The sequence below is a fragment of the Euleptes europaea genome, chromosome 21 (assembly GCF_029931775.1).
Source record: "Euleptes europaea isolate rEulEur1 chromosome 21, rEulEur1.hap1, whole genome shotgun sequence".
NCBI lineage: Eukaryota > Metazoa > Chordata > Lepidosauria > Squamata > Sphaerodactylidae > Euleptes > Euleptes europaea.
In genome coordinates, this window is record NC_079332.1 from 19,064,968 (window position 1) to 19,081,356 (window position 16,389).

At 48.2% G+C, this 16,389-nt stretch overlaps 1 protein-coding gene across 1 annotated transcript in view; it reads right to left on the reverse strand.

The window, feature by feature from the left end:
* Positions 1-16,389, reverse strand: part of CIITA (class II major histocompatibility complex transactivator) — a 64,891-nt gene that overhangs the window by 13,823 nt on the left and 34,679 nt on the right. Inside the window, exons 3-8 of the mRNA XM_056866230.1 lie at positions 13,872-14,000; positions 11,929-12,031; positions 11,310-11,482; positions 7,247-7,288; positions 5,767-5,916; positions 3,474-3,593 (exon numbers count right to left, since the gene is read on the reverse strand). Coding sequence (XP_056722208.1) covers positions 3,474-3,593; positions 5,767-5,916; positions 7,247-7,288; positions 11,310-11,482; positions 11,929-12,031; positions 13,872-14,000 — 717 coding nt within the window. The remainder of the gene's footprint in view (positions 1-3,473; positions 3,594-5,766; positions 5,917-7,246; positions 7,289-11,309; positions 11,483-11,928; positions 12,032-13,871; positions 14,001-16,389) is intronic.

Sequence of the window (16,389 nt, forward strand, 5' to 3'; positions counted from 1 at the left end):
AACCTTCTTCTTTTGGGCTATATTTGGTGCCTCCAGGTTTGATGGATCCAGTTAATTTTGTAATGGGTTTATCTGGCTGTTTGCATAAAACCCAGATAATTTTGCCCATTAATCCCAAGGGGCCGGACCGGGGGGGGGGGGAATGATATGCTAGTTGAGAGAGGAAGAAAGGATGTGATTTTATGATGTATGTTTTTTATTTGTTGGCCACCCTTGTGAGGGCAGAAAGACGGGAGATAAATTTTGTCAAATAAAAATAAAATATACGTCTGGGATGTTTAAACTCTGAAGATCTGGCCCTGCATCTTCCTGCAATGCTGTTAAAAATTCAAAGAATCAACGGCTTGTTTGTCTTGTGACTGTCAGCCAGCAGCTTCCCCATTCAACCGAAGCCGTCAAAACAATAAATAGTTCAATCTTTTCTTTCTTTTTCTTTTATTCTCTGCTCTCAAGACAACAGTCTTTAGCACAAACAGTTCTAAATAGTTCAATCAATATTTGTACGGCTAAAGCCCTAAATGTTGTAAATGACTTTTTTTAAAGCTCACCTGGTCTTTTGTGAGCTTTCTCAGAAGGGATTTGAGGTGCTTTATCGACTGCATCTTCAGCTATAAATTAAAACAACAACAACACCAGCGCATTAATGGCCCTTTCAATACCTCAGCAAAAGAAAAAGGGAAAACATGGATGAAGAGACATGTCTCAGGCCATTTTTGCATGGTAATTAGTTCCAGTCTGAATTGCCCCACATACTTTTTTTGAATTTTGCACACTGAACCATCATTCCAGAAGTGACTGCGAAGCAGGCACATACCTGCTTCGCATTACTAAAGAGCCCATTTAACACGACCTTTAGTGTTAGCCGCAAAGAATCCCCCTCAAGGAACAATGCAAAACAATAGAGGTGTGTTAGCTATGTATATGCTAATGGCGATGCAAACAGGAACAAAGAAACAGGGGAGTGGGGGGGGAGTGAAACTTCTCCTTTTGCGTCGGGACTGTGAAAAGGCATTTTTAAAGTAGCATTTTAAAAAAGAGCTTTGAGCGAGTATCAAAATTGACCAATGCAAAAATGGCCTCAGAGATGCGTGCAAACTTTGCCTTGCATGCAAATGCACCACGGAACCACAGGGAGGCAGCAGCGGGCAGCTTTACTTTAATGATACTGTTCATATTGCCAATTTGGCCCTGAACAGTGTGTCACACTGAGATCAAAATTACAAAGGAACTAACACACCCACACACAGATATCTACATAAACGATAAGAGAATTAGTATTTTTTTATCTTGATTGACTGAGATAAAAACTTGGCAACTGCCAATGCAGTATTAAAATCCACCCCTGCTAAAATAACCCTCAAATTTTCCAATTCACAAGCAGATTCCCAGATAAAAGGCTTTATCCATCTATCTCTTGCTTCGTTGAGCAGGTCACAACTAAATAAGGAATGCTGAAGAGTGTCTATTTGGCCAGAACCACATTGGCATCCTCTCTCACAATATGGTACCCTGTTTAGATGACCTGTTAACTCCCTGATGGAATGGCATTTAGTCTAGCCAACGTAAATAATCGTCCATATCGCGGGATTGTCAGAAAATCAAAATACACTGGGAGAGACTGTGGCAAGTTTAGACCTAGGTATAGGGGTGAGCAATGCTCCACGTGCTCTTATTGCAGTAGATCCTTTAGGTCAGAAAGAGAGATTCCTAAAGACTGGATACAGTGTTCAACCAGATTACCCCACAAGGTCTGGTAGGAATCAGCTTGAAGTAGGTGTAAATATCCATTCACCTCCGTGGAGAAATAAATCTTGATCCAGAATCTAAAAGCCGCGGCCCAAATCCGGGCTTCGAGGGAACTAAGGCCCATTTCGGCACGCAGTGATACCCCGGCAATACAGTCGGGAGCACCAGTAATTTTACACAGAAAATAATTCAACAGGGAATCAATAGATTCTCTACAAGTTTCAACCCAGATGGGTGCACGGTATAAAAACTGTGAAGCCTACTTTATGGCTGAAGACAGTGACGGCAGCTGGAATGTACTGACCACCTTTAGAGTAGAAGAAACTGATTATTGCCTTCATGGCGGTCAGTGCTTTGGCCCGTGCGTTTCTGATATGGAAGTGGCCGCTTCTTGTTCATCCCGGCTTCAAAGAACACCTAATACAGGTTGAGTATCCCTCATCCGGACTGCTCGGGACCTGAAGTGGCCCGTATTTCGGATCTTTCTGTATATTGGAACATTTTGGAATTTTTACATATACATGTAACATGAGATAGCTTGGGGACGGGACCCAAATTCATTTATATTTTAAATACACTTTATACACACAGCCTGAATGTAATTTTAAACAATACGTTTAATAATTGTGTGTATGTTGAACCATCAGAAAGCAAAGGTGTACTGTCTCAACAGAATACCTTGTTATCAGCTGTTAAACAAGAGCAACTACAAACAACGAACTCACAACAGTCGGCTTTCAGTCTCCGCCTACGACGCAGCGTACAGTGGATTTTATTTTTTGAGGTGAGAGGAAACACTGAAAGCAGGCAGCACAGATCTGCCTGCATGCCATCTCAAAGGGTCCGGTTTTCGGATCAGTCCGGATATGGGATGCCTGGATAAGGGATACTCTACCTGTACCTTTTATTGGGACTAACCAAATGACAAACAACCATGTGCCGCCTTTTCAGTTCTGATTTCTTCTTCAGACTGGATGTTTCAAAAAAGAAAAGAAAGGAAAAGGGGTTTTTGGAGACAGACATTTGAACGTTCATCTCTACCATGTGCCAAGGTGGAGTTTAATAGTAGTAGAAGAAAAAGAGTTGGTTTTTATATGACGACTTTCTCTACTACTTAAGGGGGAATCAAACGGGCTTATAATCACCTTCCCTTCCCCTCTCCCCACAACAGACACCCTGTGAGGTAGGTGGGGCTGAGAGAGTATGACTAGCCCAGCTGGCTCCATGTGTAGGAGTGGGGAAACCAATCCAGTTCACCAGTCTAGCCTCCACCGCTCATGTGGAGGAGTGGGGAATCACACCTGGTTCTCCAGATAAGTCTCCACCACTCCAAACCACCGCCCTTAACCACTACACCACGCAAGTAGTAGTTAAGAGTGCTGGACTAGTGCTGGGAGACCCAGGTTCAAATCCCCCCTTGTGCCACGGAAGCTCCTGGGTGACCTTGGGCCCAGTCACCTGCTCTCAGCCTGACCTACCTCACAGGGATAAAATGGAGGAGAGGAGAACAACGTAAAGCCGATTTGGGTCTCCGCTGATGAGAAAGATGGGCAACAAAACAAACAAATAAAAATAAATCAAGCCTGAGCTTGGAGCAGAGCGTGGAAAGGAGGCTGGCTCTGAGCGCTCCGGGAACACCCATCCGTCCAGCTCTACGCTCTGCTCCCCCAGCGCCTCCGAGCAAACGTGCGCCTGACCCCGCTGCATGGCAGGAACAAGGTACCCACCTGGACAGAAGTTGACGTCCGATACGGCTGGTCCAAGTGGCAAATTCACCCGCGGAGAAGGTGGCAGGAAGGCCAGGATCATCTGAAGACCTTGCGTATCAAGCACCAGGTCGGGAGGCCCTGGAAACGAGGAGGCAGAAAGAGACGGAGCTTCACTCAAGCTTTGCCTTGCCTGCTTTGTGGCAGGCGTAGGGCCCGATCCACCCCAAAGAACAAAAAGCTATCTGTGGTGACGGCCACGCTGGGGAATGGGCTGCTGTCCTTAGTGGTCCCGGATGCTGACCTGGGAACACAACTGTCACTTCAAAAGACACGGGGCTCTCAGGGCTGTTCCAGAGTAAATCAATGCGTCAATACCCGTCGCGGATTGCTGTCAGTCCACTGATTCAGCAATTGTGGATTTACAGCAAGAATCCTGACCTACTTGCCTTCTTTCGGCTTCCCCCAGGATTGTGAGGACAGCATTACAGGTGTGTGTTTGTGTGTGTGAACACATGAAGCTGCCTTCTACTGAATCAGACCCCGGGGCCATCAAAGTCAGTATTGTCTACTCAGACCGGCAGCGACTCTCCAGGGTCTCAGGCGGGGGTCTGGCACATCACCTACCTGCCTGGTCCCTTTAACTGGAGATGCTGCCAGGGATTGAACCTGGGACCTTCTGCATGCCAAGCAGAGGCTCTGCCACTGAGCCACAGCCCCTCCCCAACCAACACCCCCCCCCCAGGAACTTTCCTCCTGCCTCAGGGGTTCTCCTCCAACTTAAAGAGATCTTCCTCCAACAGAAGAGACACTTACATTGAAGGAAGACTCCTTAAGCTTGTATGTCTTTAAGGTGCCACTGGACTCTCCTGTTTTACTTTGTGTGTGTGAAGCGCCATCAAGTCGCCTCCGATTCCTGGTGACCCTATGAATCAATGTCCTCCAAAGTGTCCTATCCTTAACAGCCTTGCTCAGGTCTTGCAAATTGAGGGCCATGCCTTCCTTTATAAAATCAATCCATCTCTTGTTGGGTCTTCCTCTTCTCCTGCTGCCCTCAACTTTTCTTAGCATGACTTTTCCAGTGACTCTTGTTGTCTCATAATGTGGCCAAAGTACGACAGCCTCAGTTGAGTCATTTTAGCTTCTAGGGTCAGTTCAGGCTTGACTTGATCTATAACCCACTGATTTGTTTTTTGGGCAGTCTACAGTATCTGCAACACTCTCCTCTAACACCACATTTCAAAGGAATCTACTTTCTTCCTATCAGCTTTCATAATGTCCACCTTTTACTTTACCCAATCGTTATGGCCAGATGCAGTGCTAGTGTCCAGATGTGAAAAAACAAGTAGCTTTTGCCAAGATTCCTCTTGCAATCTAGGTGGCAGAGAGGAAGAAACTCGACCGGCAGTTTCCCTGGACATTTCTTGCAAATGCAGAGTATGCAATTTTCAGTTGAGGCAACATACACACAAGCTGGCCCAAATTACGGAGCCGAATAGGGTTGCCAACTCTGGATAGGGAAATTTCTGGAGATTTCGGGGGTGGAGCCTAGGGAGGGTGGGGTTTGGGGAGGGAAGGAAGTTCAGAGGGGCACAGTGCCATAGAGCCCACCCTCCAGACCAGCCATTTCATAGACTCATAGAATCCTAGAGTTGGAAGGGTCCATAGAGGCCATCTAGTCCAACCCCCTGCTTAATGCAGGATCAGCCTAGAGCATCCCTGACAAGTGTTCGTCCAGCCTCTGCTTAAAGACTGCCAGTGAGGGGGAGGCTCACCACCTCCCTAGGCAGCCCATTCCACTGTTGAACAACTCTTACTGTAAAAAAAGTTTCCTAATATCCTGCCGATACCTTTCCGCCCACAGTTTAAACCCATTATTGCAGTCCTATCCTCTGCTGCTAACAGGAACAGCTCCCTGCCCTCCCCTAAATGACAGCTTTTCAAGTACTTAAAGTACTTGAAGAGAGCAACCGTGTCCCCCCTTAACCCCCTCTTCACCATACTGAACATTCCCAAGTCCCTCTGCCTTTCCGGGTAGGGCTGGGTCTCCAGGCCCCTGATCATCCTTGCCGCTCTCTTCTGCACCCGCTCCATTCTGTCCACATTTCCTCCAGGGGAACTGATTCTATCTTCTGGAGATCGGGTGTGATTCCTGGAGATCTCCAGTTCCACCTGGAGACTGGCAACCCTAGGCTGACCCCACTGGAAAACTCCTGAGAGGAACCGACCACCTCCCCTCCCCACAGTTAATAGACAATTTCCATCATCTTTTGTGCCGTGCTTGAGATGCCAAGCCAACAATTATTTCTCATACCGAATATCTTTGGAAATCCCCCAGCAGGGGTTATGGTGGTCACGGAAAAATGCACGTGGAAGTTGGACAGAGGGACGGTCTCGGCCGAGGACAGGTCCAGGGGAAACGCCGCTGGGTTGGGACTTCCGGAGCAGAGACCCGGCGGGTGTGCTAAAGGGGAGGGGGAAAAGGAATAATGATGCGCGGGATAACACAAAAAGCCAACGGACAAACAACTTTGGAAAGAACTGGTCACCCCTGATTAGCTTTTGTAGATACGATTCAGTCTATTCGAAATCAAGGTTTCAAGGTGACACGGACCTTGGTTTTGATAATATATGGATTATATTAATTTTGGGGATTCCTTTTTTCTTTCTTTTCTCCCCTTCCTTAAAGTATGCATTTTCCCCTCTCCCTCTTCTTCGGTCATCAGTGTTCGTATGTTACTGATTTGATTCCAGTAGCATTACAAAGATCAACAATATTTTCAGGGTAATGAGCTTCGGAGAGTCAGAGCCCCCTTTGTCAGACACCAGCTTAGACTCTCAGAAACTTCATACCCTGAAAATCTTGTTGGTTTCTAAAGTGCTTCTGGACTCGAATCCGGCTCTTCAGCTGCAGATCAACATGGCTCCCCTCTGAAACGATCTTAATATTTTATTGGGGGCTTTTTCCGTTAACAATCACTAACATCCATATTTCAAAATAATTGATTCTAATAGCACAACAGGCAGTGTGGTGCAGTGGTTACAGCATCGGACCAGGATCTGGAAAGCCCCAGTTTGAGTCTCTGCCGTGGAAGCTGGAAGGATGATTGTGGGACAGTTACACACTATCAGCCTACCTCATAGGGTTGTTGTGAAGATAAAAATGGAGAGGAGAACAATATAAGCTGCTTTAGGGTTCCACCGGGGAGAGAGGTGTGGTATAAACAAAGTAAATCAACCAATATTAATAGAAATGTAACCTAAGGACTTTTTCTACAGGGTCTATTTAGGCATATGCAGTACACTAATAGTTTTTAATAAAATAAAAACTGGGCCCAGGGTAAATGTAGAAAAGAGCAAGAGTCCAGTAGCACCTTAAAGACTAACCAAATTTCTGGTGAGGCTTTTATGAGTCACAGCTCACTTCTTCAGATACCTTCACACCTAATTTCTTCGGAAAAGCTCATATACCCTGCCAGACGTTTTGTTAGTCTTTAAGGTACTACTGGACTCTTGCTCTTTTCTATTGCTAAAGACTCGGACACATCTGTTCAACCTCTTGATCTATCTCCAGGTTAAATGTGACATTCTGTGTCTGTGGCGGGGGGGGGGGAGGAAGAGGTCATAGCTCAGCCAGGCCTCGAAGCTTGCGTGCGCAGGGCAGCGCATTATGACTGCGTTCGGTCTCCCTGCACGTCCACCCCATTTGAGGAGCAAGTAACCCTACGCCCCTCTAGCCGTGGCCTCCTGCGTTCCTGGGAAGCTCAACTGATGTATCTCAAGCGCCAACGTACCGACTTTCTGCCGTTTGGGTTCTGGAGCGTCGGAACAGCTGCCTGCAGGTGTGAAGAGAGAGCAAGATGAAAGGAGAACCCCCCTCTCAGAACCCGCGCGGATGCCTCCGCTGCGGCCATGGCCTACGGTTGCCAGCTCCGGGCTGGGAAAGACCTGGAGATTTTGGGGGCAGAGCCTGAGGAGGGCGGGGTTCGGGGAGGAGAGAGACTTCAATGCCATAGAGTCCACCTTCCAAAGTGACAATTTTCTCCAGGGGAACTGATCTCTGTCGCCTGGAGAACAGTTGTAATAGTGGGAGATCTCCAGCCACCACCTGGAGGCTGGCAACCCTACTCTGCCCCTCTGTGGATGGCTGTGGCTGCAGACACCCAGCAGAATTCTCTCCGTGTTTTGAAGACCCCCTCGCTCGGGGTCTAGACCTGGCACCTGTCCGTCGGCTGAGTTAGCCAAGCTTCAGGGACTGAAAATACCGGAGATGCTGACCATAAAGAACAGCCGGGGGACTCTCCTATATCAAGCCCCGCTTTCTGTGCCCCCCTTCGGATGTTAGGTTGGTGGCAACCAGAGAGAGACAGGGTCTTCTCTGCTGTGGGCCCTTGGAGTGGATTTCCCCTCTCCAACAATGTTGCATTGCATTATCCTGGCTATTTTATATCCCAATATTGAACTGCACTTGGAGACCAAATTCAAGGCTGAGGAATTAGGGAGGCTGGGTCTCCCGCCAGTTTTGTCCACCACTACTCAGCTGGATGGTGGGGGAAATTTCTGGGGGAAATGTGGTGTGTGTGGGGGGGAAATCAGTGTCATGCCAACACCGTGATGTCACTTCCACAGCAACCTGGAAGAAGGGTTGTCAGCTCCAGATTGGGAAATACCTGGAGATTTTGGGGATGGGGTCTGAGGAGGTCGGGGTTTGGGAAGAGGAGGGATGTCAGTGGTGTATAATGCCATTTAATCCATCTTCCCAAATGACCATTTTCTCCAGGGGAACTGATCTCTGTCGCCTGGAGATAAGCTGTAATCCTGGGAGATCTCCAGCCCAGGCCACCACCTGGAGGTTATGCAAAAATATATTCTGAGCTGCTTTAGGGATAAGCTTATTTAAATGTAGCAACTACTATGGCTTTGTTCTATAGAAAGGAAATAATAACTATTTGTACATTCATATACTTCTTAACTTGTTTCAATGGTGCTTATTTAATATTTAAAGCAGACAAATAAAAATCAAAATAACTGACAATAAAATGTTTCCTTTGTATTATTTTCATACAAGGTATTTCTCATATAAGTATTGTAAATATGATCAATGAAATAAACCTTGCACTGACTCAATAAATAATTACAAATCAATGGTATAACATACAAATTATATGATGTAGTAGGTATGAACAAGGACACAAAGGGGTGGGACAAGTCCCCGGTAAAAGATCTTGTTTCTTTCCTTCTTCAGCCACCCGTGTCCAGTCCCGTGTCCTTTTCTTATTTTACAGTAGTTTATAGCATTAGCTTCCTATAGTTGAAACAACATACTTTAATGCTCGTGAGTATGTTTACAAAATGTTTTTTGATTTATGTTAAAATAATATTATATGATGACTTAGCAAGCATTGTCTTTATTTTTAGCTACCAAATCACCTCATAAGCAGCTTAGGTTCTTGTTACAACTGCACTGCATAAAGCTTATGCTTTGAATGAATTGCTATAGAGTTATTTTGATTTTTGTCTGCTTATTATATAAGCACCATTGAAACAAGTTCAGAAGTATATGAACATACAAATAGTTATTATTTCCTTTCTATAGAACAAAGCCATAGTAGTTACCACGTGGAAGTTGGCAACCCTGCCTGGAAGTGATGCCTTCACATTGGGTGATACTGTAGCATTTGCCCAAAACTCTATGGTTAAACCATAGACTTTGGGGCAAATGCTGGAGGAGTGCCCCTACATGATGATGTCCCTTCCAGGTCATGCCAGAAGTGACATCGCTGCATCGCCTGTAGGGTTGCCAGGTCCCTCTTCGCCATCAGTGGGAGGTTTTTGGGGTTGAGCCTGAGAAGGGTGGGGTTTGGGGAGGGACTGTAGTGCCATAGAGTCCAATGGCCAAAGAGGTCTTTTTCTCCAGGTGAACTGATCCCTATCGGCTGGAGATCAGTTTTAATAGCAGGAGATCTCCAGCTAGTACCTGGAGGTTGGCAACCCTAGTCTCTGGCCACTTCACAATATTGCTGGCAAGGGCCGAAACAAGAATTTATATCTCCTGCTCATTGCCGTCTTTGGGCTGGCAGCCCTGTTAGAAATTGTCTAGTTCACATCCTGTGGACAAGAACAACAGTCTTCTGATCTACACTGCAGGAAGGGCTGGAACCTCTGCAGAACGGGACTCCCCCATCCCAACCCAGCAAGGCACTTGTAAAGACACGTTGGTCGATGGTATCGAGCCCCACCGAGTGGTCAAGAGGAACCTTCAGGGTCAGACTCACCTGTCTCCATCTCCCAGCCAGGGCTCCCAACCTCCAGGTGGGGGCCTGGAGCTCTCCCAGAATCCCACCTGATCTCCAGACGACAGAGATCAATTCCTCTGGAGGAAATGGCAGCTTGGTAAGGTGGTCTTTATGGCACACAATAAAGTTTAGGAGAAACGGATGTCCTGGAGAAGGGTTGCCAGGACCCTCTTCGCCACCGGCGGGAGATTTTTGGGGTGGAGCCTGAGGAGGGCAAAGTTCTATGCTGGGCCCTGTGTTGTTCAACATCTTTATAAATGATTTGGCTGAAGGAATAGAGGGGATGCTTATTAAATTTGCAGATACTAAATTGGGAGGGGTAGCAAATACGGTAGAAGTCAGAGCCAAGATGCAGGATGATCTTGACAGGCTGGAGAAATGGGCTAGAACGAATAAAATGCATTTCAGCAAAGACAAATGTAAAGTTCTGCATTTAGGTAGGAAAAATCAAATGCATAATTATGGGATGGGGGAGACTCGTTTGAGCAGTAGTGTGTGTGAAAAGGATCTTGGGGTCTTAGTAGACCAAACACTGATCATGAGTCAGCAGTGTGATGCGGTAGCTAAAAAGGCAAATGCAGTCTTGGGCTGTATCAACAATAGTACAGTGTCCAGATAACGCGAAGTGATGGTATCGCTTTACTCTGCTCTGGTTAGACCTCAAGTAGAGTACTGTGTTCAGTTTTGGGCACCACAATTTCAGAAAGATGTAGACAAGCTGGAACGTGTCCAGAGGAGGGCAACGAAGAAGATGGTGAGGGGTCTGGAGACCAAGTCCTATGAGGAAAGGTTGAAGGAGCTGGGTATGTTTAGCCTGAAGAGGAGAAGACTGAGAGGGGATATGATAATCATGTTCAAGTACTTGAAGGGCTGTCATAGAGAGGAGGGTGCCGAGTTGTTTTCTGTAGCCCAAGAAGGTCGGACCAGAACCAACGGGTTGAAATTAAATTAAAAGAGTTTCCGTCTAGACATTAGGAAGAACTTCCTAACACTTAGAGCGGTTCCTCAGTGGAACAACAGGCTTCCTCGAGAGATGGTAAGCTCTCCTTCCCTGGAGGTTTTTAAGAAGAGGTTAGATGGCCATCTGTCAGCAATGCTGATTCTGTGACCTTAGGCAGATGATGAGAGGGAGGGCATCTTGGGCATCTTCTGGTCACTAGGGGTGTGGGGAGGGGGAGGTAGTTGTGAATTTCCTGCATTGTGCAGGGGGCTGTGCTTGACGGCCCTGGTGGTCCCTTCCAACTCTATGATTCTATGATTCTAAATTTGGGGAGGGGAGGGACTTCAGTGCCATAGAGTCCAATTGCCAAAGTGGCCATTGTAGCCAGGGTTGTAAAAGATGAGCCGGGCCCACAGAGTCCGGACTCCATTCCAAACTGCGGGCAGCAGGGTGGAAACGTTTCCCGTGAATGAAGGTGTTGGCCCAAGGTCCTGTCCTGTCAGTGGATGGGGCTGAATTCAGAGCAGCTCGAGCTCCCGCCAGGGGCCAAAGCAATGCTTGGTGGGCCTTGGGCCCGTGAGGGTGGGGTTGCCACGGACGCATCCCTGGGGGTCTACTTACGTTGTCTCTTTGGCTCTGGACAACCGTCAGCCGTCGCGTCATCTGAATCGAAGCTTCCTGCTGTGTCGTTTGGAAGGAAAACAAATGTTACGAGCGCACGCTGCGCGGCCTCTGAAGTCGCCACAAAAGCTGGACGGGGCAGCCCCGAAGGAGGCGCCGGGCTGAGAACATCTCTGGGCAGAGAGGTTTGTCCGGGCAGAGATTTCAATGGGGCTTCCTCTGCCGCAAAGACGCGGGCGTGAGAGAGGGTGTGACCGGCCCCTGGTGAATGGGATTATTTCAAATCCAGAGCCGGCAATGTGTGCTGCCCATTTCAGAGCCACACAAGCAAAGAAAAAGGACAAGTCCCTGCCCCCAGAGGAGATGCCAATGGGAGGGAAAAGAGAGTCGTGCCCTGCCACCTCAAGACATGCCAGGAAATCAAAGTGGAATCCCTCCACTACTGGTGATCGTGAACAGCTCGATCCCACAAAATGAACAGCTCAATCCCACAAAATGAGGCGCAAGCCTCATTAAAACAAACAGGAACGACGGGGCTTGCAAGGGGGACACTTCTTCCTGCCACACTGGGCCCCAGAGGCCTGGACTTCTCTGACTCCCCAAATCACCCTAAATCAACCGTATTTCTTTAAAGGGTAAGAGGGAGGCGAGGGACGGGGGAAGCAGCTTACCGAAAAGGTCTTCTGCAGGTTCCTCTTCCAGCACGTATTCTGCTAGTTCCGCTACAGAACAAGAGAGGAACAGGCAAGGGTGACGGCTGACTCCCTTTCCTTTGAACCAGAAGTCCCAGGTCTAGGGGAATGGGCACCCAAACATCTATCTCTCAAGGGGCTTTTGTCCCTCTCCAAAATCCCCTGTCCTCCTCTTGGGAGGGCTGCATCCAGGGTGACCATGAACCTGCCCACCAGATGAGGTCTGTCTCTGACACTGGGGTGGATCCACCATCCCCAAAAGTAATGGTGAGGAATATTTTAATTAATTAATAAAACAAATAAGCTCTGCTCTGTGGAGCACACATGAAGCTGCTTTATACTGAATCAGACTGTCAATCCATCCAGGCTAGTCTTTTGTACTCAGACTGGCAGCCGCTCTCCAAGATCCCAGGAAGAGGAATTTCACCTCACCTGCTGCCTGGTCCTTTTTAACTGGAGATGCCCGGGATTGAACCCAGGGCCTTCTGCATGCCAAGCAGAAACAGGCCCTCCTCAATACCTATTCCCATTCTTTCCTTCTTTGCTCCTATGACCCACAGGTCCTGAGAAGTTATTTCTCAGAGGAAAATACGATGGAGAGATATTTGGCCCTCCTCAATACATAAACTGCCTTATACTGAATCAAACCTTTGGCCCATCCAGGTCAGTCTCATTTACTCAGACTGGCAGCAGCTCTCCAAGGTCTCAGGCAGAGGTCTTTCACATCACCTACCTGCCTGGTCCCTTTAACTGGAGATGCCGGGGACTGAACCTGGGACCTTCTGCATGCAAAGCAGAGGCTCTACCACTGAAACACTGCCCCTCCCCAACATGCGCGTGAAGCTGCCTTCTACTGAACCAGACCCTTTGGTCCATCCAGGGCAGTCTTGTTTGCTCAGATGGGCAGTGGCTCTCCAGGGACTCAGGTTGAGGTCCTTCCTTTCACCTACTGCCAGATCCTTTTTAACTGGAGATGCCGGGGATTGAACCGGGGACCTTCTGCGTGCCAAGCAGATGCTCTATTGCAGAGCCACAGCTCCTTCCCCCATGGGATGGGGGGGGGTGTCCACTGCACTGTTCCCAGAGCCCATCCCTTTGCCCAGTTGGCAGTCAGGTCCGGGGAGTGCCCGAAATTTGGTTCCCAGGAAGATCAGGACAGTGGCTCAGGGGCATGGGGAGGGGCTAACACCTCCCCCTGCACTGTGTTCCTGTCCCAGAGAGCCACTATTTGTGATCAGTTTTATTTTAATGTTTCTTGTTGGTGCTTTAATGGATACCACAAGCCACCCCTGACATAGTAAAATAGGATGGGATTGCCTTGAATGGTCAAAGGTCTGGAATCCATGCCCTATGAGGAGAGACTTAGGGAGTTGGGTTTGTTTAGTTTGGAGAAGAGAAGGTTGAGGGGAGACATGATAGCCATGTTTAAATATTTGAAGGGACGTCATGTTGATGAGGGAACTAGCTTGTTCTCTGTTGCTCCAGAGACTAGGACACGGAGTGATGGATTTAAACCAAGAGAAAAGAGATTCCACCTAAGCATTAGGAAGAACTTCCTGATGGTGAGGGCTGTTTGAAGGTGGAATGCGCTGCCTCGGAGGGTGGTGGAGTCCCCGTCTTTGGAGGTCTTTAAGCAGAGGCTGGATGGCCATCTGTCAGGAGTGCTTTGATTTTGGTATCCTGCATGGCGGGGGGTTGGACTGGATGGCCCTTGTGGTCTCTTCCAACCTTGTGTGATTTTGTGATTTGTGATCTGCTAGATTGTGTCTTTAATAATCAGAAAAATAAGACCAAAGGCACTGGAAGTAAAATCAAGCAGACCCCAGACCAACTCTTTACCACGTCAGAAATCCAGGAATCCCCTCCATACCGATTTTCTCGTAGGCTTCTCCAGTACTGGAACACAGACAGACCTCTTCCCCGCTCTCATCGCTTTCCACGGTGTAAAAGACATCCGGGTTGTTGTCCTGGTCGTCGAGGCTGACGTCAGGAGCGTGGCCTCAAAGTAAGAAAGAAACGCTCAGGCACCAAATGTCAGCAAATGAGATTAACACGGTGGGGGTAAGTTAGAAGCAAAAATATGTGGAACAAAAATTCAACTGAAAAGTTTTTTTCCTGTCTTTTCTCTCCCTGTAAACGGCTGGGGGAAGCATCGACAGGCTAGATGAAGCCCACCCCTGCTCCACCTCAGCACAGAGTCACACATCGTCTGTTTGGGGAGGTGCAGCTTCCTTGCTTGTTTTCATTGCAAAAGCTTCATTAGTTTTGGTTACATTTGTTATCTCTCCCATTGGTGTTCATTATTATGTTAATTTTCATTCCTGTTGGTTTTCCTGGAACACACCCAAGTTGGTTTCATTTCTCCTGACTCCTGCCATCCTCTCCTGACCACCTTTCAGTCTCTTCTGTTGCAAGATCTGTTTGATGCGCTGGTTGGAAAACTCAGCTGTCAGTTCCACCTATCTTCCCTTTCTACTGGCCTCCTTGAATTTTCTAAACAGATCACCAGGGAAACAAATGGAATTAAGTGACATTTCTGCCTTTGTTTCTAGGAGGCCTTTTGGGTTCATTTATTTGGGAGAAAAAATACACCCCCTTCATCGTTTATGGATACAGCCAGAAAACCACAGTGTGATTTTTCTGGGCTCCATTCTGTACCTACTGCCTGCTTTTGAAATCCCCAAATAGGGGCAGGGTTACGACATTGAAATAGGACCCAGATCACAGCATAGCATGCTCTCCAGACCGGATATACCCTCTCGTGGGCTATATTGCTGAACTGGAATTTATCAATACGTTTATAATTGCATGTCTAATGACCTTGAACAAACCTTGCCTTATATGTGTGTTCAATTAGCTTAACGTAACCATCATTATCACCAATGTGAACACCATTGAAACAAACACGGTGCTTAGTTTGGATACTTTTGGACTAGAAAATGTCGGGTTTTTTACCTCTTGAGCAGCGTCCACATGGGAAGGATTCCCCAGCAGGGACCGATTGCCACTGTGCATGTAAAAGCATCTGCACACAGTGCCAAAACATACACACTGGGAGAATGCTCCCCATTCCCATGTGCCCACCGTTCCGCCCCCCTGCAGCATTTGCCAGCTTAATTTTTTTTTTAAAAAAAATTTTTTTAAAAGAAAATGGCAGGGAGGGAGAAGAAAGGGTGGGCGTGTGAAGGAGGCGCAGGGACAACGAGGGGCAGAATTGCGCACTTCCCTGTCCACGCTGCAGGAAACCCCAATCTGACTCCCAATATTTCCAAAAAGCAGATTCTAGAAACATCAGAGGAAAGGAGGGGAAACCACAAAAGGCAATGGAAGGGGGACAGGTGGAGGACGAGGTTGCCTTGTGCTGAATCAACCCCCCCCCCCTCGGTCCATCAAGGTCATTATCATCTACTCAGACTGGCAGCAGCTCTCCAGGGTCTCAGGCAGAGAAAGGTCTTTCACATCACCGGCTTGCTTAGTCCTTTTCACTGGAGATGCTGTGGGGGACTGAACCCAGGACCTTCTGTATGCCAAGCAGATGCTCTACCACTGAGCCACAGCCCCTTCCCTGATGGTGGCACACACACCCTTCCCCCAACCCAGCCTTGGGGGGGGGGGAAATGCTCACCGCGGATGCATGATGCGCACGCCCAGAAAGAAAAGCTGAACACCAGATGACGCCCACTCCAGTCCCTCAAGACCGTGTTCCTCTTCTCCATCCCCACTTCCTCCCTGGACCTCAGGCACAATGCAAAACCCCCCCCACGTGGCTCTGCCGCAGTGTGTATGTGTGTGTGTGGGGGTTTCGTTCCTTGCAAAAGCATCTGCTTTTGCAACACCAGCCCAGGGCCCCCAACAGCAACCTTCGGCAGACACACCGCCCGTCCTGTCCCGTGGCGTTGAAGGTTAGCAAAGCACAGAGGCAGAGGCTGCTTTGAGGAAAGGAGGTGTTTGTGGGTGGGGGGTGCGTGGGGGGGGGGAAACAGAAGGTTTTCACAAGATCCAGCGGGAAGGGCAGAGGGTGGGAGACGGCCAGAAATCTAGGCTGGAGTGGGAACAAGCATCAAGCAGGAACGTGAGCCAGTGGGTGTGTGTGCATGAAAGGAAGTGGCTGATTCCCCACGGAGTAGGGCTGCCAGGTGCCTCTTCACCACCAGTGGGAGGTTTTGGGGGCGGAGCCTGAGGAGGGCGGGGTGTGGGGAGGGGAGGGACATCAATGCCATAGAGTCCAATTGCCCAAGCGGCCATTTTCTCCAGGTGAACTGACTCCTATCGGATGAAGATCAGTTGTAATAGCGGGAGATCTCCAGCTAGTACCTGGAGGTTGGCGACCCTACCACGGAGATGTTTCTCTGTTTTGATAAGTCTAATTATGTGCCTATTTTTTTGTG